The following is a 22634-nucleotide window of genomic DNA, read 5'->3' on the forward strand; positions in this document are numbered from 1 at the left end:
TTCAAATTCTTATGTCTTCTTAATTTATTTCTCCCCATCTTTCAGTGGATCCGGATTGGTGCCAATGTCTCCAACTTCACTTTTGCTCCCAGCACGATTGTCTTTCACCTGGGACATGCTGGTAAGCGCCCCAGGCTGCTAATTCCATTTAACCTCCTTTGACATTTCGCCTGCCCACGCAAAAGCCCTGTTAAGTAGACCCACAACCTATTAACTATAATGACTTAATAGCATAACATTTCCCTCTTCCTCCTGGCCTTTTACGACAGTTAATATGATGATAAACCTGTTTGGCCCATCAGCTTAGAACAGCTGTCATCATATCGGGTTTCATTGTATGAAGCTGCCATTGGCAGGCCATTTTACCCTCAGTTAATAGCTCTGTTCATTTCCAGAGATTACTCACTTATCGCGTCTTTACGTTGAGCCATCTTCCTGGATGGAGAGCATTAATGCAGTTTCCAAAGGTTATCTTCCCCCACCATATCGATCTTCACATTTGCTGGCGGCTGTGTCCGGACAGTAATAGAAAACAGTCCTTTCCACAATCAAACACGCCGTCCTGCATTGTCCTCTAGAGAACTTAGGACCTAAACGTTACAAGACAGTAAATTCACAGGTTAGTTAAGTGTTTCAGAAACTTTTCGACACTATTGGATTGGTGGCCCCTGCATTTCACCAAGACCTCAATATTCTTTTCTGATTTCTTTGACTTCTGTAGGACCCCTCCTGTACGTTTCTATAGTGTTCAGATTCCACAGGGGTCCATAGATGAACCCCTTGAAACTCTAGGCATATGTGTATCTCTGTTTTCCTGGGGAAGGAGAGAGTCTGTTTCTTTGATCAAAATTCTAACAGTGGTCCGTGACCTCAAAAATGGCTAAGAACCCCAGCTGTAGTTCATGCGTCATCCTTCTGGGCAAAATTGACAGGATGACCTTTCTCTGTAGCCCAGTTACTGAATTTGAGTGATAGCCCTCCCGGGTCAGGGAGAACAAAGCTTGAATATAAATTTTTTTAGAGCCATGACTTGTGCCAGAGTGCTTTTTGTGCACATTCCCTCATTTGACTCATCACAACCCTGATGGGGGTGACCAGGGCAGGAGTTATGATCCTGGTTTGACGGGTGAGAGAATTTCAGCTCAGAGAAATTAAGTGTCTGTGAAGGGCAGAGGCTGGGCCAGAACCCAGGGTTCTCAGTGCCCAGACCTGAGCTGCTTTTTTTTTTTTTTTAATATGGACCATTTTTAAAGTCTTTATTGAATGTGTTACATACAACACTGCTTGCGTTGTTTATGTACTGGTCTTTTGGCCACAAGCCATGTGGGAACCTAGCTCCCTAATCAGGAATCGAACCCGCTTCACCTGCTTTGGGAGGTGACGTCTTAACCACTGGACCACCAGGGAAGTCCCTGGACCTGAGCCCTTTGGACTAAATCCTCCTCCTCTCTTCCTTGCTTCCTTCCTTGTCTCAGTGGCAAATTAGCCTTAATTTTTTTCCCCTATTTGTTAACTTTTAGTAAAAAGGAAAAGGGTTTATTTCTTTAATCCTGAGGGCTTTCATTCAGAATTTGAAAGCTCAGCAGAATCCCAAATGATTAGGTTGGCCCAAAAGTTCATTGGAGGTTTTCTAGACGATGGTACAGAAAAATCCGAATGAACTTTTGGCCAACCCAATATAACCTGACAGCAACTTTAAAAAACAAATAGAAAACCGTCATTTAAGAACAAAGATGCAAAAACGTGGAACCAGATCACTGAGATCTGGTTCTTACCTCCGAATTCCTTGGCAGCCAAGACTGAGAAGCAAGTATACTGAGTTACGTATTTTCTGGCATCAGAGGAAAGGAGTAAAACCAGCTGGTCTATAAATACAAACCTTTTCGGGCTCCGCAGTTACTGGCTTCTAGTTAGTTGTCTTCTGCCCTGGGCAATGTCACTATTTGATTCAATTGGTTCTCATGACGCCTGTCCTTATAGCTATGCTGGGACTCATGTATGTCTACTGGACACAACTCAACATGTTCCAGACCCTGAAGTACCTGGCCATCTTAGGCAGTGTGACGTTTCTGGCTGGCAATCGGATGCTGGCCCAGCAGGCAATCAAGAGGTAAGGTTGGGGGCAGGTCAGGGGCCCAGAGTGGACTAGAAATAGTTTTGTCAGCTCCGTCCACCCAGCTCTTTGAACCAACAGTATGTGGTGAAAAGATTCATATCCTGAGGGGCCTTTGTGACACCTCAATCCAGCCTGAAACAGAAGCCTTTTAAATCAGAAACGAGTTGTGATGATAAGCTTTAAATATATTAAAACCACAACAGTTTATGCCCTGACATATTAGAATGAGAGAAGAAAATAATTGCTTCATGAAGATTAAAGTGAATCAGGACAGGCGGCAGAAGATTGTAGTTTTAAGTGCTGGCTGTGTAACCATTTTCTCCTCTGCCGCCACAGAGAACCCTTCTCCACGCTTCTCCTGTGCCCCAGAGAGGGACTTCTCTGTAACCCCAACAGCCTTCCCGAGCTTTTCCTCCTAAGGATGAGGTCCCGTGCTCTTCACCCCCAGAAACAGCATTGGGATTTACAGAGGCCCCTGGCAGGGAGCACCGCTCAGGGGCCCTCATCATGTCCCCGAGAACCAGACAACTTTGGTTCACACGAAGGGTCTGGGCCCAATGTGATGGCAGCTGGCTGGCAGCTTGACTTTCGAACCTGGATTAGAAGTAAATTTAAATGTCACGTTGGTGTTTCTCATTGATTTGACTTTATTAGAACTTGGGTGATTTTAGCCACGTAAAGGTCAATAGGAAAAGGTCAGAATTGCTTTCACCTTTGGAAGTTAACATTTTCAGACGTGCCCTGCATTCTCCTCTCCAGGACTCTTGCTAGAAGAATGTAACTTAGTACCCTCAGTGTACCCTCAGTGCAGCTGCTGGTTAAGGTGGGCAGATCAAGAGAGGGGCTTTCTCAGAGACCATATGCGTGGGAGAGCCACATGTCCCCTTCCTGCCTGGGTATCCATTGTGAGTGTTCTGAGGGCCTCCCAGGGGATACCGGCCCAGGGTGCTCCCTGCCTCTCCTGGGGTTGCCTGCATTCTGCTGGGGCTTCCCAGAGCACCAGCAGTGGCAGCTGGTTCATTTCTCAGCCTCTCCAGCAGCCTTAACTTGGCAGCTCTGTGCTGCATCTGAGAGATCCAGGGGCTCAGCTGTTTGCTCTCAGCAGAGCCCCGTTCTCTCAGAGCAGCCCGTCTAGACCCCCGGGAGCCAAAAGGCTGTCCTCTGCCGAGCTCTCTCTTTTCTGGAAGTTGCTCACACAAGACGAACAAGATTGAGGGGAGATGGGAGTGGAAACCATTTGATTTAGATCCCACGCAGCAGGAGTTCCTAATACAGATAAAATAGAGTACATTTTCTGGGGAGGAAGACCATGGTTCTCATGTCCCCTCCATCCTATGTAGAAAGTTACAGCTGTCTGTTTCTCTCTTCATGAGTTCAAGAATCAGGCTGTGCCCCTGGGGAAAGCGGTGACATTAACAGAAGCTCTCGTTTGGTTGTTTGCCATTTCTTTCCTCAGCTGATTTCTCTTCTTACTGTCCTTTCTTGACTCTCAAACCTCTTTCCTTTGGCAGGATCGCTGCAGAGCAGAGCAGTAGATTGGCAAAATATAGGACACTACGGTAAAGATGAGGGGCACTCGGCCCAGGAGCAGGGCCCCTTCTCCCTCTTGCCCACAGCCATGCATGTCAGTTACTTAGCTATTTTCAGCGCACTTCTTCCTCCCCATCCCTCCCTACCTCAGAGCTGAATTCTGAGCCTCTTTCCCCACTTCCCGGACCAGGGCAAAGCCAAAGCCCCCTGAGTTAGCCTAGCTGTGGTAACTTGGCCGCGGAGCAGCCTGGACCTGGCTTTGACTGTAAGGCTTCCTCCTCACTTGAGTCCCACAGGTACTTCATAGACACAGCCCCTCTCTGTTCATAGGAGAGCAGAGTTGAGGAAAAGACTGATGTAACTTTAGGACTTCTTAAAGGGGACCCCTCCCACCCTCCATTCAGGACATCTAAATTCATTAAGTGATAGTCCCATGGAAAATCCCGGCACACCTGGTCACTGTTCTAGGCCTTTTTGTAGTATTATCCTCTGGTTGGGCCAAACAGTGGGGTTTGGTAAGACACTAAATTATGAAGACTGATGGCCACAGATCAAAGCCAGCATCCGAACTCATGTTCCTAGAGCTCAGGATATGGTTCAGGGTTGCTCCTTGTGTGACTAAAATGCCCAGTGAAGTACCACCCGTAATCCCATCTTGTCAAGTCCTGGATTTGACAAGATGTGGAAGTGGAGGCAAGGTGAAAGGAGGGAAGAAGAATGTCTGATGCTTCACTGATCAGCTCCTGTAGTCCAGGGATTGGCAGAAGTTTTCTAGAAAGGGCCAGGTAGTAGTTTAGGTTTTGTAGGCCATGCGGTCTCTGTTATAACTACTGAGCTCTGCCACCATAATGTGAGGACAGCCCAGTCCACATAAACAAACCAGCATGGCCATGTTCCAATGAGATGTTATTTACAGAAACAGGTGATGGGCTTTATTTGGCCCCTGGGGCACAACGTGTTGACCCCTGAACTAGAACAAAGAGAGGGGAGGTATTTGAGTTTTCAGATCATGTTCCTCTTTGTCCTCTGCCATGGAGATGACTTTGCCTGCCAAAGCAATGGAACCATCTGATTTTCACTCCTCTGGAAACAGGAGAAATTCACAAGAGCATAGAATATAGAGCCTTTGCACTGATGTGTGAACAGAAGCTGAACTATGTTGTTCTCAACATAGAAAGCAACCATGTTTTGATTTTTTTTTTTCAGTATTAATTCAAATACAGTAAAATTCACCCTTTTTAGTGTATATTTCTGTGAATCTTGAAAAACGTAGACAATCTTATAGTAAACACTATCTCAACCAAGGTACAAACTTATTTCCACCCTCCAACACGCTCCCATCCATGTCCCTCTGTGGTCTGTCCCTCCCCGCCCTATTCCTCAGCGTTACCCATTTAGTTTTGTCCTGAATTATAGTTGCTCTGTCTGAGATTTGCTTTCAGAACTAGTCCTTTCTGCTGCATATTGAGCTCTTTAATTCTTTCAGACTAACTGGATTAGGTTTGTTTTTCTTGATTTTTAGATAGTCAACCCCGCACCCTACTAGCCCCAAACTGTACTGCTTGAGAAAGAGGAAAGTCGCTTGATCATTTGGACATCTGGAACTTCCTGATGTCCTGATCTTTTATTGGAGAGTCCCTGGTAGCCAAGCGATTTTGATCTGAGGACAGGTATCTGTTTGATCAGGCATAACAGAGGGCTAGCTTCTTAGCCACAGTGGAGGCTTGTGGGCCACCACCCTTTCACCTGTTCTTATTTCATAATTATACTGTCCTCTCTGCATAAATTATTTCAGAGCACACTTTTTTGCCTGAGCCATGTGGCTTGTGGGATCTTCGTTCCCTGATCAGGGATTGAACCCATGCCCCCTGTAGTGAAAGTGAGGAGTCCTAACCACTGTACCAGGGAATTCCTGGGACACATACATTTTGATGTACCTGGGAACGTCTGAATGTTGGCACAGAATTAGGGGCACTCAGGATGAGTTCCACGCCTGTGCATGGACTGTTGGTTACTTGGTTTGGAGCATGCCATTCTGCAAGACCTGCTTGTCATCGCATCAGCCCTCACCAATGGGGACAGCTGCCTGTGAGGAGAGCATGTGTGTGGGCCCCTCGCCTCTGCTCACCCGCACCATCAGATCACCTCCTGGGTGCTGTCCCCCTCTGGTTGCACAGTATCTATCTAAATGATCATTTTCCTTCTTGTCTTTCCCTGTCACTTCTTGAAGTCTAGGGGAGGCTAAAGAGATTTATTGAGATTTAGATTTAATTTTTTTCTGTGAAGTTTAGACATCCAGTCTGATCATTGACAAGAACATGACCACATGGCAGGAATATGGTGCAGATTTCTGTACCAAAAGGTCAGGATGTCATCATCCAAGCTACATGAGGGCCATGTGTTGTTTGGTGGACCCAGAGTCTGGGAAGTTGAAGATGAGTATTCTTTAAACCCTTCATCTAGTTGAAATGTACACTGCCCTTTTGGCCTTACGCTGTGAGAGGTGTGCCTGGAATTAATTACCTCATCTTGTGTTTTCACATATCACGCTTACTTAGGTATCATCAGGTGTGTTTCATTGTTTATTTAAGTTGTCATCAGCTTTAGTTTGAGCTGTCTTTCATTTTTTGTGAAATGAGATGGGGCATAAATAAATAGGACTAATAGATGAATGATCATTCCCTTACAAATGGGATCTCATAGTGGGAGAGGACCTTGGTTTCTCTGTTGTCACCAAGTTAGGAGCTGTAACAGTGAGTTGGAATCTTCGATAATTTTGTGTTTGTCTCCATTTTCTTTCAGAACAGCACATTAGTTCCAGAAAAAGGAAGGAAGTTCTGAAAGCTGAAGTGAATATTGGTAAAAGGAGTTAAAGACAGTTCACAATTTGAAAAGAGGAATGAAAAACCCTTTATTTAAAAAGAAGAAAGTCAAAATTGTGGTTATACTTTTGCTTGTTTTTCTATGTCCCCAGCACAGAGTGGATACCCAGATACTGTTTCTTTGGCACGGTGCCCTAGCAAGATGCTGTGAATATTCTAACTTACCCACTTGTTGCATTGAAAAGTTGAAATCTGTAATTAATCTGTTAATGGAATAAAGAGAATAACAGGAACGAAGACCTGAGAGGTTTTTTTTGGTACTTTGGGGCTGGTGGGGTCTCCGGGACACATGACATGAGGCCTTAGTTGGAAAGTATGCTTGACATGATGGCGGGGTGATTCTCCAGGACCATTTACATTGGTCCTTCTCACTGTTTTCCTAACAGAACTGAGAATTGCCTAGAAAAGCCAGTATCCTTTCTTCATGTCCAGCACTGGGTACCAACTATGCCCTGTTGATATCTGAAGGCTCCTCTGCTTTTGCCTTCTGGAAAGTTTGGTCTTGGCATGCAATGGGGAAGGGAAGGGATTATCTTAAAAGAAGGCTGAGCCTATGAGCCATCTTAGGTGCTGAGAGGGACACACGCATCTTGGAAATGCCCCGTTGGAGCTGTGCCCAGGACCACCATTACACAGAGGTCATATGGTATCACCTAGGAAAATAATACTGAATTGTGTGTTCCAAGTGTGCAAACTTCAGTGTTGGTCAAGCCTACTTCACCACAGGGTGAAGGACTTTGGGCAAGTGGCTTAATGTCGCCAAGTTTCCTTTTTTTTCCTTCTGTAAAAGATAATGACAGTACCTTCTCACTTGACTGAAGGAGTTTCATGCATCTGAAATCTTGGCCTAGTGCTTGGCATCTATCCTAAATGGCCCATAGTTACACACTTGGACTCATTGCCTTTACTTCCATTAACTGAAAATAATAGGAGACTTCCCTGGTGGTCCAGTGGTTGGGCCTCTGCACTCCCAGTACAGGGGGCCCAGGTTCGATCCCTGGTCAGGGAACTAAGATCCCACATTACCGCAACTAAGCCCAAGCACTGCAACTTCTGAGCCTGTGCATTGCAACTGGAGAAGTCTGCAAGCTGTGGCGAAGACTCAGCACAGCCTAAATAAATAAATAAACATAGTAAAAGGTAACTTTTGAGATACAGGTAATCCTCAAGAGTACTGAGTTTGGGGTGGGGGTAGAAATGATTTTAATCAGATTGCTTTCCAACTTAGCTGGACTTCGCTACAGTGAGGAAATGGGGATTTTGATTGGGGAGAGAGGAAAGGCCATTTGGGAACTCTGGGCTAGTTCTGAATGGGATTCTGCAGGGGAGAGGCCCATATGGGCAATTACAGGGCTGCCTCTAAGATGGAAAAATAAGCTCACCTTTCCCAGAAGTTGCAAACCGGTGACCCATGTTTTATTTGATCCATAATTTTTTTTTAGTTAAGTCAGTTGCTAACATTCACAAATTGAGAAAATTCATATAAAAATCCAGGTCTAGGGTTTAGGATTCTCTGGAAAAAGAAAATCAGAGCTGGCAGCATTAGGCTTGCTTTCCGAATGGCAACAATCAGCTGAAGCTGAATAGCTCTTGCCTTTGAGTGGGGCCTGTACTCTCCAGTCAGCCATAGTCCCACCCTACCCCAACCTGGCCCCAGATGGTGTCAGTTCCACCTATCCTGGTCCTGTTCCTCTCACCAACTTCATGTGATTGGTACCTGCCTGGCTGCTGTAGACGTATGACTTGGAGACCCACTCTGATGGGAAAAGGTCATGTTGGTTTCCCATACTGTTGTTCAGTCATTCAATTGTGTCCAACTCTTTGCGACGCCTTGGATTGCAGCATGCGAGGCTTCCATGTCCTTCACTATCTCCTGGAGTTTGCTCAAACTCATGTCCCTTGAATCAGTGATGCCATCCAACCATCTGTTGTCCCCTTCTCCTGCCCTCAATCTTTCCCAGCATCAGGGTCTTATTCATATGAGTCAGTTCTTTGCATCAGGTGGCCAAAGTATGGGAGCTTCAGCTTCAGCATCAGTCCTTGCAATGAATATTCAGGACTGATTTCCTTTAGGATGGACTGGTTGGATCTCCTTGCTGTCCAAGTGGTGTCTCCTGGTGTCCCTACTTAAAGATGCTGGGACCTCAACGGTTCAGAGTGGTGGGGAAGCGGGGAGAGCAGGAGAGCCCACCCACCTGGGAGTTTCACACTGAAACCAGACATGTACCATTCCGGAAGACACTGATTGAAGCCTGCTGGACAGAGGTGTAGAGCTAGGGCAGTAGGGCCTGAGAACAGAAATATAGTGGATGGAGGGGAGGAGGTAAGGAAACAGCTGTCTGGAAAAGGGGCTGGCAGGGCTCAGGGGTGCCGTGACTGGCTCGGGGCTGGTCTGCAGACCCAGAGGAGCTGGAGAATAAAGCACAGCAGAGGAACTTCCCTGGTGACTCAATGATTGGGAGCCTGCCAGCCAGTGCAGAGGACAGTGGTTCAATCCCTGGCCCCACATGCGGCGGAGCAGTTAAGCCGGTGTACCACAGCTACTGAAGCTCACCGCCCCTAGAGCCTGTACTCTGCAACAAGAGAAGCCCCCGCAATGAGAAATTTACGCACTGCAGCTAGGGAGTAGCCCCTGCTTGCTGCAACTAGAGAAAGCCTGTGTGCAGTAACAAACACCCCGTGTAGCCATCAATAAATAACTTTAAAAAAAGCATAGCAGACATCTGCTACATGCCGGGTTCTGGGCTTGGTTGAGCTGTGGCTGTGAGCAAGATGGATGCCTTCTCTGCCCTCAGTTCACTTATATCCCGGAGGGGACAGGGGAAAGGGAACAGAGTGAGCACAAATCTGAAAAGGAATTTTTATCTAGAGGGGTTGGGAAGGCTAAGCTGACAATGAAAGGAGCAGTCTTTGCAGAGCTGGGGAAGAACATTCTAGGCAGAGAAGCAACTTAGGCAAAGGCTCTGAAAGCAGGGCAGTGTAAACAGGGCAGAGTTAGCAAGGAAGAGCGTATCCTTGGAAGTTAGAACAAATACAGGGTTTTTTTTAATTGATTTATTTTAATTGGAGGATAATTACTTTACAATATTTTGATGGTTTTTGCCATACATCGACATGAATCAGCCACAGGTATACATGTGTTCCCCCATCCTGAGCCCCCTCCCACCTCCCACTCCATCCCTCTGGGTTGTCCCAGAGCAACGGCTCTCAGTGCCCTGCTTCATGCGTTGAACTGGAACTGGTGATCTGTTTTACATATGGTAATATACGTGTTCCGATGCTATTCTCTCAAATCATCCTACACTCACCTTCTCCCACAGAGTCCGAAAGTCTGTTCTTTACATCTGTGTCTCTTTTGAAAGTAAAGTGAAAGTGAAAGTCACTCAGTCGTATCCAACTCTGCGACCCCATGGACTATACAGTCCATGGAATTCTCCAGGCCAGAACACTGGAGTAGGTAGCTTTTCCCTTCTCAGGGGATCTTCCCAAGCCAGGGATCGAATCCAGGTCTCCCACATTGCAGGCGGATTCTTTGTCAGCTGAGCCACATTTTGCTGCCTTGCATGTTGGTGAGGTGGATGAAATTGGAGCCTATTATACAGAGTGAAGTAAGTCAGAAAGAGAAACACAGATACTGTGTATTACAATATATATGGAATTTTTAAAAATTCACTTTTGATTGTGCTTGGTCTTTGTTGCTGCTTGCAGGCTTCCTCTAGTTGCAGGGAGTGGGGGCTACTCTTCCTTGCGGTGCACAGGCTTCTCTTGTGGAGCGTGGTCTCTAGGTGCATGGGCTTCGGTAGTTTTGGTATGTGGGCTCTAGAGCTTTGGTTCAGTAGTTATGGTGTATAAACTCAGTTGCTCCACACCATGTGGAATCTTCCCAGACTAGGGATCAAACCCGTATCTTAACCACTAGACCACCAGGAAAGTTCCAAATATAGCTTTTAAAGGCTGTGGTAAAGGAGATAGATTTTATTCTAGGACCAACTGCAAGTTTAGGGAACTTTAATTTTATGCTGGGATGTAGCAGAGGCAGAAACACCTCTTATGCTCTCTTTCTGGTCCTACCCACTGGGAGAAGCCTCTTGAAGGCTGCAGGGGAGAGTCCACTTGCTCATAGCCTAGGGATGGATCTGGGCAGATACAGTTGAGAACTGGCCTAACTCTTTACGACTTATGACATACACCAGGTTTGTTGCTTAAATTATTCACCACCGGCAAAGATTCTTTGCTTGATCAAACTTTAGCCAGGCTCCTGAAATTTCTCCTTCACTATTTGTGCCATTTTTTTTTTTTTAAGATCTAGTTTTAGCAAGAATCTTGCTAAGCAGTTTAACCAGACCCTCCTACCTCCATGTCTGATCAGGCTGATATATGATCAGAATCCTCACCCTCCACCATCTCCCAGGTGATGTCTCATCTCCCTGGTCTGTCTTCAGCCAGAATCCCCTTACCCCTGATGCATCCTCTTAGTAAGTTTCCACCCACTGAGCCCCACCCTGCTCTTTGGCTACCAGCTGCCAGTGGACCACACTGTATTCAGAATTGAGCCCAGTTCTGTATGAGGTTTCTTTCCCCTGATTACAGTAGTCTTGAATAAAATCTGTTTTTTCCACTTTAACTGCTGTGAGCTCTGTCTTTCATTTGACATCACAGTAGTGCCTGGACCTGGGCTTCCAAGAGTAGTCAGCACAACAGGTCAGTATCCAACTGATCTTTTTTTCTTCACCTCACTGGGCCTTAGTTTCCCATCAGTAAAAATGGGATAACACCTCTGAGGGCTCTATAAGGATTAAATGAGGTCACATTCAAAACACACACCAGAGCGTCTGGCACTGACACTGACTCAGAGGTTGCTCAGATTAGTATAGACATTACCGTTGTTATTTCCTGTATGTTGTTAGCAGGGGCCCAGTAAGCAGTTTGTACTAGGTCCTACATTTCTTTTGTTTCTTTGTTGGTTGGTTCCCCAGCATTTCCTGAGGGGCCTGGCATCTTGGAAAACCACAAGGGCACTGTCCTGGAATCAGGAGTCAGTCCCCAGCTTTGACCCCTCCGAGCTGTTGGACCTGACCTCTTACCTCTGCTCTGCCCTCCCCCCTAGGGCTGTGGTAGGGAGCCTGTGAAGCAATGGATGAGAACCTCTTTGTGAGTTTTAATGCAAACATAAGGGATTATCATAAGAAACAAATCCTCTGTTGATCAGAGCATTCTGTAGGACAAAATAATAATAATAATAATAAAAATAGCACTTCATCTTAAATGGGACCGTCAAGGGAATGGGAAGCTCCCAGCCTCTCTGTGGGCAGGGGTTAAGTCCTTTAAGCCGCCATTAGTGTTGTAGTTAATGGAGATAAAGCACCGGAATTGTGGCCATCACAGTCTTTTCCTTTATAACGGCATTCACCTCGAAACCCACAAGTAGCAGCAGGTCCCAGCGGTCATTATTTCATTTGAAAAACTAATTGGAAGTTGAGAGAGCCCTCGGTCTTTGCTTTTGTGGGGACGAGCGGAGGAAACGATGAGCAGGTGGGTCTGGGGGATGGAGGGGGGTCGGGCTGGACACCATTCAGCAGCCGCCTCCTTTGTTCTCCTCCCCTGGCAGGTTCTTGGTGGCCGGCTCGGCTTGGTTGAAGTGGACTGCGGCCCTCAGAGGCCAGCCTTCTCCTCCGGAGGGGTCTTTTGTTCCCCATTGTGGGTATTGTCTGCTCCGTGGAGCCACCCGGGCTCCCTGCGGAGCCGTTCCCACGCTTCACGTTCTTTCTTGGAGGGTAAACAGGAGAGCAGGTGGTCTGAACGCTGTGAAACCCCAAGCTGGCTTTACAGTCCTGGTGTGGGAGATGGACCCACGGGTCCAGCACTGTGTGTCTCAAGCCAGAAAAGGACAGAGAAGAGATTGCTCACCTCTGAGTCCCCATCAACTCTAAAATGCTGTGAATATTTTCATGCTTTCAATCCAAACACATCCCATCACCTAGACTTCATGTAAAATTTTTATTTTTTTAAATTAAATTTTTAAATTTTATTTTTATTTATTTATTTTTTTGGCCGTGAGTGCCTCGGGGCATACAGGATCCTAGTTCCCCAACCAGAGATGGAATCTGTGGCCCCTGCAATGAAAGCACAGATTCTTTAAAAAAAAAAAATGTAGCTATTTAGTAGCGCTGAGTCTTAGTTGCGGGATGTGGGGTCTTTAGTTGCACTGCAGCATGTGAACTCTTATTTGCGGCATGCCAGGATCTAGTTCTCTGCTCAGGGATCAGAACTGGGCCCCCTGCATTTGGAAGCATGGAGTCTTAGCCACTGGACCTCTAGGAAGTCCCAAGTTCACCAATTCTTCGGAGAGGCGATATGTGGGGATATACCCAGGTAAAATGGTTCACGAATAGAAAAAGTTGGGTAATCACTGACAAAGGTAACTCTGGACAGTGACTTCAGCTCTCTGCTTCTCTTTATATTAATAGCAAAATTTCTCAAAAGAACTGACTCTGCCAGTGCCATCCAATAGAAATATAATGCAAGTCCTATTTGCTATTGTTAAGTTGCTAAGTTGTGTTCCACTCTCTGCGACCCCATGGACTGACTGCATGCAGCACACCAGGCTTCCAAGACCCATAGGTGATTTGAAATTGTCTAGTAACCACAATAAAAAGGTAAGAAGGAAATAGGTGAAATCAAGTTTAATATATTTTATTTTAATCCAACTTACCAGATATGTTATTTTAATAGGTAATCAATATAAAAACATGACTGAGACATTTGGTATTCTTTCTTCGTACTGTCTTTGGAATCCACGTAAAGCACATCTCAGTTGATATTAGCCACATTTTGTGTTCAGCAGCCATATGTGTTCAGTGGTCATCGTACTGTACAGCCAGGTCTCTACGCTCCGGATCTGATCCCTCTCCTACTATTTTCTCTTGAACCCACTAGAGTCAGAGTTTTGTCTCCACCATGCACCCAGTTTGTTCTTGCCAAGGTCATCGTTGGCTTTCATGATCATTTTATGTTCAGTTCTCAACTGATGACCCATCAGCGGCATTTGGTAAAGTCCATCACTCTCTTCTTGAACTGCTTTCTGGAATTTCTCTCTTGCAGTTTTTTTGCTTTTTCCTTCTCAGTCTCCTTTGCTGGCTCCTCATCTTTCCTCCAACCTTTAAATACAGAGTGCCCTGGGGTAGTCTTTGCAGTTCTGCTATTCTGTTCTTCTTTCTTGGTGATCTAACTCACTCTTCTGACTTTATTTTTTAATTTTTTTTTAGGCTGCACCACACAGCTTATGAGATCTTAGTTCCCTAACTAGGGATTCAACCTGGGGCCCCAGCAGTGAAAGCACTGAGCCCTAACCATTGGACTGACAGGGAACTCTCTTTTTTTTTTTTTTTAAAAAAAAAAAAAAAAAGGTTATTTTTATTTTTTTAATTAAAAAAATTAATTTTTAAAAATTAAATTAAAAAAATTTTAAACAATTGTATTGAAGTGTAGTTGATTTACAATGTTGTGTTCATTTCTGCTATAGAGCAAAGTGATTCAGTTATACATGTATACAATTTTTCATATTTTCCTTTTTTTTTTAAACTTTTTATTTTCTATTGAATTGTAGTCAATTAACAGTGTTGTGATAGTTTCAGGTGAACTGCAAAGGGGCTCAGCCATACATGTCCATGTATCCATTCTGCCCTAAACTCCCCATCCATCCAGGCTGCCAATTTTGAACAGAGTCCCATATGCTGTATAGTAGGTCCTTGTTAAAAAATTAAAAAAAATTTTTTTCTAATCTCCTGACTTTATAGACCATCTAAAAGGTGACAGCTATCCAGACCTCTCTCCTGGCTCCAGACCTGCACACCCAGGTGCCTACTCAGCCCCCCTATATGGTGCCTTTAAAGGGCATCTCAGACTCAACATGTCTAAACCCCAACTCCTAATTCTCCCTGCACCTCCAGTTCCAGTTGCTCAGGCCCCAAACTTTGGAATTATTCTTAACTCCTCTCCAGTTCTCATACCTTATCCATCAGCAAATGAGTTCTACCCTAAGAATGTATCCAGCATTTGACCCTTTCTCAGAGTGGCAGTAAATGCAAGTCAGATCATGTCATTCTTCTGCTTAAACTCTGCAGTGGCTCCTATCTTGCCAGAGAGTGAGATCCTTTCAGTTCTTCCCATGGCCTCCCAGGACCCCCATGAGCTGGCCTCCTGCTCCCTCTTGGCCTCCCTTCCTCCACTCACAGCCTCGATGTGCCCTGGCTAGCCATACTGGCCTTCTGCGCCTCCCCCCTCTACACTCTTGTCTAGGGCCCTTGTGTTGGGTTTTCACTGTTTTGGGAATGTTCCTCACCCAGTCATTCTCCACAAGGCTGACTCTTGAGGGACTTTACTCAAATGTCCCTCATCAGTGAGGCCTTCCCTAACTCCCCCCACCACATACTCATTCATTATGGATAAATTATCCCCTGCAGTACTCCCATTGCCTTAATTTTTTGCTGTTTGCAGTCACCACCATCTTACAAATTCTATATTTACTTGTTTTTATTATTCTTTCCTCCATTAGAATATAAGCTCTATGCTAGACTTCCCTAGTGGTCCAGTGGTTAAGAATCTGCCTGGCAATGCAGGGGACGCAGGTTTGATTTCTGGTTTGGGAAGATACCACATGCCTCGGAGCAACTAAGCTCGTGTGGCCACAACTACACGAGTCTGTGCTGCCTAGAGCCTGAGCTCTGTAACAGGAGAAGCTGCTGTGATGAGATCCCACACGCCAAAACTAAAGTAGCCCCCGCTCTCAGCAACTAGAGAAAGACCACGAAGCAGTGAAGACCCAGCACAGTCAAAAAGAAAGAAAGAGCATAAGCTCTATGAGGTCAGGGGCTTTGTTTGCCTAGCACAGCACTTGGCACACAGTGGGATCTCTAGAAACGTTTGCTGAGTGAATAAATGGCATTGCTCATAGACGCATGAGTCACCAGTGGGTGAAGGATGACTTGGACCCAGAGTAGACAAATACGTCTAGGAGCCCAGTTCTGGGCTGGGTCCCCTATAGTTGAATCCCAGCTCTCTCCTTATTGGCAGTGACTGTGGCAATTCACTTCACCCTCTGTGCCTCAGTTCCTCGTCTGTGAAATGAGAACAGCGCCAGTACCTCCCGCTAGGCGGTGTAGGGAGTCTATGAGGTTCTACATGTGAAGCTGCCCGGCTGGCACTCTGAGTGTTTGGTAAGTGTTAGCTTTTTTTTTTTTTTTTTTAATATCTTGTAATACCATTTTGGGAAATGGAGCTCTGTAAAATGTGAAAAATTAGGCTGAAGATAAAAGAAAATTGAAATGCAGACCAGTCTGGGGGAATTTTATTGTATTTATAAAGGAAAAAGTAGGTCAGAAATTAAAAAGGATTAACTGGATGCAGTTGTGTCTCAGCTGCAGGGAGCAGAAAATAGAGGCAGAATCTTCATCCTTGGGAATTCCTATTGCAGAAAGAAAGATAAAGCTAAGTCTGGGGGCACTGAAATCAAGGCAAGGTAGGACAGGACACTTGGAATTAGGGTGACAGTGACTCCAGTGTTGAGACTGACCGACTCCCACGACGACCTCAGTCTCAGCCCCAGCTCTCCCAACCCACTCACACTGAGAGCCTGGGAAGTCACTGGCCCTTGAAGAAGCCACTTCTAACTCCCAAACAGGGTTAGATGAGGTCATTCTTTCTAGCACACACATTCACCACATCCCTTACCATTTATCACAAATTAAATAATCCACTGTACAAGTATTTGTTTAATTTCTGTCTGCTTCAGTGTGTTATGAATTCCATGAGAGCAGAGACCAAGACTGGTCCATCCACGGCTGTCCCCTCAGCCCAGAACCTGGCCATCTTTGGATGATTTTTTAAGATTCTTTTTATATAGACCATTTTATAAGTCTTTACTGAATTTGTTACAATATTGCTGCTGCTTTATGTTTTCATTTTCTGGCCACAAGGCATATGGAATCTTATTTCCCCGACCAGGAATTGAACCCACACCCCTTGCATTGGAAGGCGAAGTCTTAAACACTGGACCACCAAGGAAGTCCCTAGATGACTTTTAAGAGCTGGGAAGATGGAGAAATCTGAACTTGTTAACTTAGGGGACTTTTATGTGGACATAAAGCGTGGTGGGTGTGAAAGGATACTAACTGCCAAATCATTCTACACTACACTCTTAAGGTATTAATGTAAGAATTAATTCAGCAGTTCTGTTTTCTCAGCATCCCTCCCACCCCCTCATATCCTGGTATTTGCAACAGTTGAGCTGGAGGGGGAACAATGGTGGGAGCAACCTCTGGGGCCTTCCTGCTGCTCTACGACTTTCAGCTCTGTGAAGCCTCTGGCATTTAACATACAGGAACAAAGCCTGCATTCTTAGGACTTGGCCCTCCTTGGGGCCACTCTGCCCCACTGCGGCCTGGTGGGAGCCCTGAAGCAGGTGAATAGTGACCTAATCCCAGTGTGAGAGGCACTGGGCCGGGGCGGTGTGGTGGCGGGGGAGGCATTATTCTTAGGGACATTTATTTTAAAAAAGAATTCTATCCTCCGGGACCTTGGTAGTCATCGGAGCAAATCTGCTCCCTTCCCAGAGGAGGGAACAGGGAAGATGACTTGCTGTGGGCAGAGACTTGGCCGCACAAGCAGACCTGGGGCTCAGGTGTCCATCCAGCCTCCGGGGTTGGTTCTCACCTCTGCTGTTTTCTGCCTGTCAGCCTGCTGCCGCTTTCATCTCCCTAGGACAATACTTGGCCAGATCTCTGAGCTCTCGGTGTCTAATCAGGCTGGGAAGAATGCGAGGGGGCACACGGAGAGCTCTGCTGGGAACTGGATTTTCTTAATAGTTTGGGCTGGAGGTGTCTGGCAGAGTCACGCTGGGGCACGTTTGTGCTCACAGTTCAAAAATTGGGCTCTAAAATGCAGCACAGTTTCTGCAAATAGTCATGTCATTTTGAGGAAATGGAGTTCGTGTGAAGGGCTCTGGGGAAGAAAGGCAGGTCTAGGGCCTGCCTAGTCCCTAACTGGGGGCTAGCTACTGCCTCATCTTTGTCTCAGTTTTCCTCCTCTGTAAAATGGGAAAACTCATTCCTGATCTTCCCCGACTCCTACTGGGATTGTGAGGGTCAGGGAACTGTCATTCCCATCTCTCCATCTCACAAGTGCTGCTCACAGTCCTCCACCCAAGGGTGTTGGGAGGGGCTGGCCTCCCTTTGATTTTACAGTTTGATGAACTTGGCAGGGGATCCAGGGCATGCATTTCAGACCAGGAGCATCAGAGTCCCCTGGGACTCTCATTCAAATTCAGATTCCGGGTCCCACTCTAGGACTCTTGAGTGAGGGACATTTCTGGACACAGACACTGAGGCTGGCCTCTGGCTACACACTGGAGATACAGGAGTGGATGACGGCCAGTCTCCATCACACATGTCCCCCCTTCTTCTGGTTCTTGATGTAGGGAAGAAGGGACCTCGTTCCCAGTTTGCTTGGAGAGGAGGAGAGTCCTTTTCCTGGCTACACTTGAGGACAGAAGCCTCTGAGGTCCCTCAGTACACACATGTGCAGACCTTCACACTTGTGCACACACACATATTCCCACCTGCGCTTCTGCAGCAGGCTCACCAAGACGCTCTCCAATGCCATCTGCTGTTGGTCTGTCCACACGCCGTCCACCTGACGGCCAAGCCGGCCCTTTGCTCCTTGCTCCTGGTTTCTCTCTCTGTTTGATTAGACGAAGAGAAACAACAGAAGTTGTTGATTGAGTAGGAAGCGGAGGAAGCCTTGGGAAAGGTCAGGGCAAAGAGCGCAGAGCGGGATTGCATCCCTCGACCTATTGTGATATCTGGCATAGACTCTGGAACCCAGCTGAATTAGACTCAGCAACGTTTAAGAAGACAGTGTGTATAGGAGTGAAGACTATAGGTTGTGAAGCACACATTTGCAAAATATCTTCCCACAGATGACTTATTAAGTACAAAGGAGAAGATGTTAACTCAACAGAGGAGAAACCTGGCAGGTGCCGTGTTACACAAGTGATCAAAGTTACCATCACCAATGGGACAAATGTACAACATGCTCCTCCCGACAGGATGCGCTGAGCAGGACACAACATTACCTCTGCTGCATAATGTGAATCTATTCATGAGGAAGCACCCGGCAAACCCAATATGAGGGACATTCTATGAAGAACTGTCCTTTACTAATAAAAAATGTCTGTGTCATAAAGACTGAGGAACTGATCCAGACTAAAAGAAACTAGAGACATGACAACTAAATGCCACCTGTGGCTGGATTGAGTCCTGGATGAGGAAGATCAGTAATTGTTACAGGGACTTCCCTGGTGGTCCAGTGGTTAAGAATCCACCTTGCAATGTAGGCAACATGAGTTCAGTCCCTGATGGGGGAACTAAGATCCTACATGCCGCAGAGCAACTAAGCCCGAGCCCCACAGTTACTAAGTCCGTGTGCCACAACCAGAGTCCATGAGGCACAATGAAAGATCCTGCGTGCTACAGCTAAGACCTGACGCAGCCAAAATGATTTAAAAATGTTTATAAAGGACATTTTGGGACAACTAGTGAAATTTAAATATAGACTCTAAGTGATAATTATACTGTGATTTTAGAAGAGAGTATCCTTTGATTAGCTATTAGGAGACACACAAAAGTACTTAAGGATAAAGGGTCGTGACGACTATAATTCACTCTCAAATGGTTCAGCAAAACAATAATACTCATAATCATACCTGAGTTTGTGTATGTATGTCTAGATCTGTATCTAGGCATAGATAAAGAGAGAGAGAGAGAGAGAGAGAGAGTGTGTGTGTGTGTGTATACATGCTCAGTCTTGTCTGACTCTGCGACTCCATGGACTGTAGCCTACCAGGTTCCTCTGTCCATGGGATTTTCCAGGTAAGAATAATGGAGTGGGTTGCCATTTCCTCCTCCAGGGAATCTTCCTGACCCAGGAATCGAACCTGCGTCTTCTACATCACAGGCAGATTCTTTACCGCTGAGTCATCAGGGAAGCCCCAAATATAGAGTAAGCAAATATACCAAAAAATATTAGGAATTATTGACTCTTAGGGCAAGGCATGTAAAAGCCCTTTGTACTATTTCTGCAACTTCTCTGTAAGTTTGGAATTTTTTCAAAATGAAAACTAAAACAAGTTCAGGCAGTGGAGTCAGGCTGATTGGATGCTAATTCTGCCACTCATTGGTGTGTGTCCTTTAGAAGCTATTAATGTAGCTTCTGTATGACGGGGGTGAGAGGACAACCTTTGTAAAGTTGTTGGAAAGAGCACATAAGAACCTGAGAATAATGGCTGACACTACCAAGGGCTTACTCTGCACTGTGCCAGGTATGTATTAATGAACCAGGGCAAAGTCTTTTTCTGGTAGAGTCAGTCAAGTGGTGACTGTGTCAGTGTTATTACTGGAGCCCAACTCAGGCACAAGCACCTATGCTCAATGATCATTTATTAGTTAAAGGTAAGACGAGGTTCGACACTGGAGCCCTTCTGCCCTGGCAAGTCCAGAAGTGACAGATGCTGTGCAAGCGAAGAGACCAGACTTGGTCCCTCCAAATCGTGATGCCTTGGGGGTGCAGGGAGAAGTCACGAGAACGCCAGCTCACCCCTGCTGCCTGTTCATGATATCCTGGAGTAGCTTGCGGGCAGACAGCTGGCCCAGAACCTTCCGGTAGCTGTTAGTGAAGATGGCATCTGCGTACCGTGGGATCCTAGTAGAAGGAGTCAGAGGTCAAAGGGTGGGGCGGGAGGCCCAGGGGACTGTGCTCACTGGGTCTCTGTGAGGTCCTTCTGTCACCTCTTGCCCTGCTCATCCCCAGAAAGGGCTGGAACCAGGGCTGGGTGGTGACCTCTCTGGGGCTCAGTCTGCCTCCCTCCCAGAGATGAGCAGCGGAGGCTGCCTGAGGAGCCAGCTGGGGACCAGCTCGATTCTGCATCCTTAAAGCACCTCTCTTGCTTCTCTTGTCAGGACTGCTTACCTGAGAGCCTGGGAGGGCAGGGAACCATGGGAGCCGCTGCTGAGGGTGAGAGTCACGAGGAAGAACACCCAGAGCAGCATCCTTCACCCCTGTGCTGGCACCTGGGAAATGACAGACAGGAAGAAAAGTCAGGCATACCCATAGACACTGGGATGCCTTCTGCTAGCTCTGGCCCTCGGCCTGGCTCTGTGCAAGCTATGGTTCTTGTCTTTTGGAAGTTGTGGGGTAGGGAAGACGGAGCAGACTCGAAGTCTGACACCCTTGGGTTCAAGTTCTTCCTCTGCCAGACACGAACTCTGGCCTCATTTTCTCCATCTGTAAAATGGGCATGATAAGTCTATGCCGCTGACCTCACAGGGTTGAACATACAATGAAAGACAATGGTGAAACTACCTCTTCCTGTAGGGCATTCTATGTGGGACTCAGGCCTCAGCAAGGAATAATTATAATAATGTATGCTAAATCGCTTCAGTCAAGTCGGACGCTTTGCGACCCTATGTGCTGTAGCCCATCAGGCTCCTCTGTCCATGGGGATTCTTCATGCAAGAAGACTGGAGTCGGGGAGGAGCAAACAGCTTCTCATATTTGCCTAAGTCTCCCTCTGCCCCAGTGTGGACTGACAGTGTTGAGTGAGGCTAACAACTCAGGCTCTGAGTCAGAAAAATCCAAGTTCATATCCAGGCTCAGTCATCACCAGGACTAGGGGTTGGTGTGCACCCCAGGACTAGGGTGTGCACCCCAGGACTAGGGGCTTCTCCTTTCCAGACCTCAGTTTCTCTATCCATAAAATGGACTCGGTAACTGGGCCTACTGCAAAGGGTCATGTGAGCATGAGCTGAGATGAGGCACCGGACGTGAGTGGTTGGCACACGGGGGATCCTTCACGAACTTCTGCTCTGAGGACCTGCTCAGGGGGCAGGCTGTCTTGGTTTTGTGTAGAGTTGGAGGGAAGGGAGAATGGCTGTGCCTCTTGCTCCAGATGTTTAGATTTTGCCTAAGAGTTTTAGCCCTGGAAGAGACCAGGGACCTGGGGAGCCTGGAGGCAGAATCATCTCATAGATCACATAATTATCCTTAATGGGAGCCTGCTGACACCGTGCTGGGCAATTAGGAAGACAAGTCTACAGGGGACAAAGCCGCCTCTGCTAGGGCTGTGCTCTGCTATCAACCCGGACCGCGGGGTGGAAATCACTGGTCTCAGGGAGACTCGGTCACTTCAGGGTCAGGACTTCCCATCTCCCAGGAGCACCCCCCCTCTCAGCAGGATGTCCCCTCTAGGGGCATATGGACCCCTCCAGAGGCTTGGCCAGCCCCGGAAAGGGCAAGAGACACCTCACGGCCCACCTTCTCCCTGAACAGCTCCATTTCCGGTAGGTCCTGCTCAGAAGGGATTTCTGGCAGGCGGGGCCAGCCCAGGAGAAATCCACTTCCATCTCTGGGCTCACTTCTCCTCTCAGGGTATCACCCTCCTTCTCCCAGACACTGGGTCTGGACTAAACCCGGGAGGCCTTGAGATCCCAGGAAGTACCCCCGGGGACTGTTCAAAGCTGCTTGAGACCCTTGCACCCCCAGAGCTGGAGGAAGTGGCCATCCAGACCCCAGTCATCAATCCCCTCTTTGATGTGCCCCCCCCCTCCATCTCCCTCCCCCCAACAACCTATGGTTCAGTTTCAGCACAAACACTGTGAGGGACAGGGAGCTCACTACCTCCAAGCCAGTGTGTCCTACTTCCAGGCAGCTTTTCCTGTTCAGAAGCTTTTCCCATTGTGTCAAGTCCAAGTCCCCTTATCCTGCAAATACCTGTTAAGCTTTTACCACTCTGGTAAGAATCGGGGCTAGAGAAAAGATGAGACCATGGCCTCGCCTTTGATATCCACCGGCTGTGCCTCCCAGACCTTCTGTACCTTTAACCACACAATGAACCCTTTAGATGCGTTTTGCGTGATTTAGACCTCGGCTCCCCAGATCAAGGATTTTTAGCCTTCTGTCCTCATCACACATTATCACACCCATCTTTCCTTTCCGAACCTGGTTCTCTGTTGGAGTCTTCTAAACAGGGAGATCTTTCGGGGCAAAGGGGTCTC

The 22634-nt window shown here is 46.8% G+C and overlaps 2 protein-coding genes across 3 annotated transcripts in view; one reads left to right on the plus strand and one right to left on the minus strand.

The window, feature by feature from the left end:
* RPN2 (ribophorin II) overlaps positions 1-6765 on the plus strand; it is a 50922-nt gene extending 44157 nt beyond the window's left edge. For both annotated transcript variants that reach the window (XM_061127237.1, XM_061127238.1), the window contains exons 15-17: positions 46-121; positions 1981-2110; positions 6449-6765. In XM_061127237.1, the coding sequence (XP_060983220.1) occupies positions 46-121; positions 1981-2110; positions 6449-6461 (219 nt within the window). In that variant the 3' untranslated portion in view covers positions 6462-6765. The remainder of the gene's footprint in view (positions 1-45; positions 122-1980; positions 2111-6448) is intronic.
* A 10492-nt stretch (positions 6766-17257) lies between these two features.
* GHRH (growth hormone releasing hormone) lies at positions 17258-20630 on the minus strand. The gene is made up of 4 exons (XM_061125698.1): positions 20551-20630; positions 20179-20283; positions 18143-18262; positions 17258-17330 (listed from the first exon to the last, which is right to left on the minus strand). The coding sequence occupies exons 1-4, from the start codon at positions 20628-20630 to the stop codon at positions 17258-17260; spliced, it is 378 nt and encodes a 125-aa protein (XP_060981681.1).
* Positions 20631-22634: the final 2004 nt, after the last annotated feature.

Source organism: Dama dama, chromosome 23, assembly GCF_033118175.1.
Source record: "Dama dama isolate Ldn47 chromosome 23, ASM3311817v1, whole genome shotgun sequence".
NCBI lineage: Eukaryota > Metazoa > Chordata > Mammalia > Artiodactyla > Cervidae > Dama > Dama dama.

What these genes read in the sequence shown, in the direction of transcription:
- GHRH (XM_061125698.1), bottom strand. Translation starts at nt 20,630, where the DNA reads ATGCTGCTCTGGGTGTTCTTCCTCGTGACTCTCACCCTCAGCAGCGGC. An exon ending in CTGCCCTCCCAGGCTCTCAG is followed by an intron (nt 20,284 to 20,550) that starts GTAAGCAGTCCT and finishes TCCTTCTACTAG; the next exon opens with GATCCCACGGTACGCAGATG. An exon ending in AGCCTGCTGCAGAAGCGCAG is followed by an intron (nt 17,331 to 18,142) that starts GTGGGAATATGT and finishes CATTCTTCCCAG; the next exon opens with CCTGATTAGACACCGAGAGC.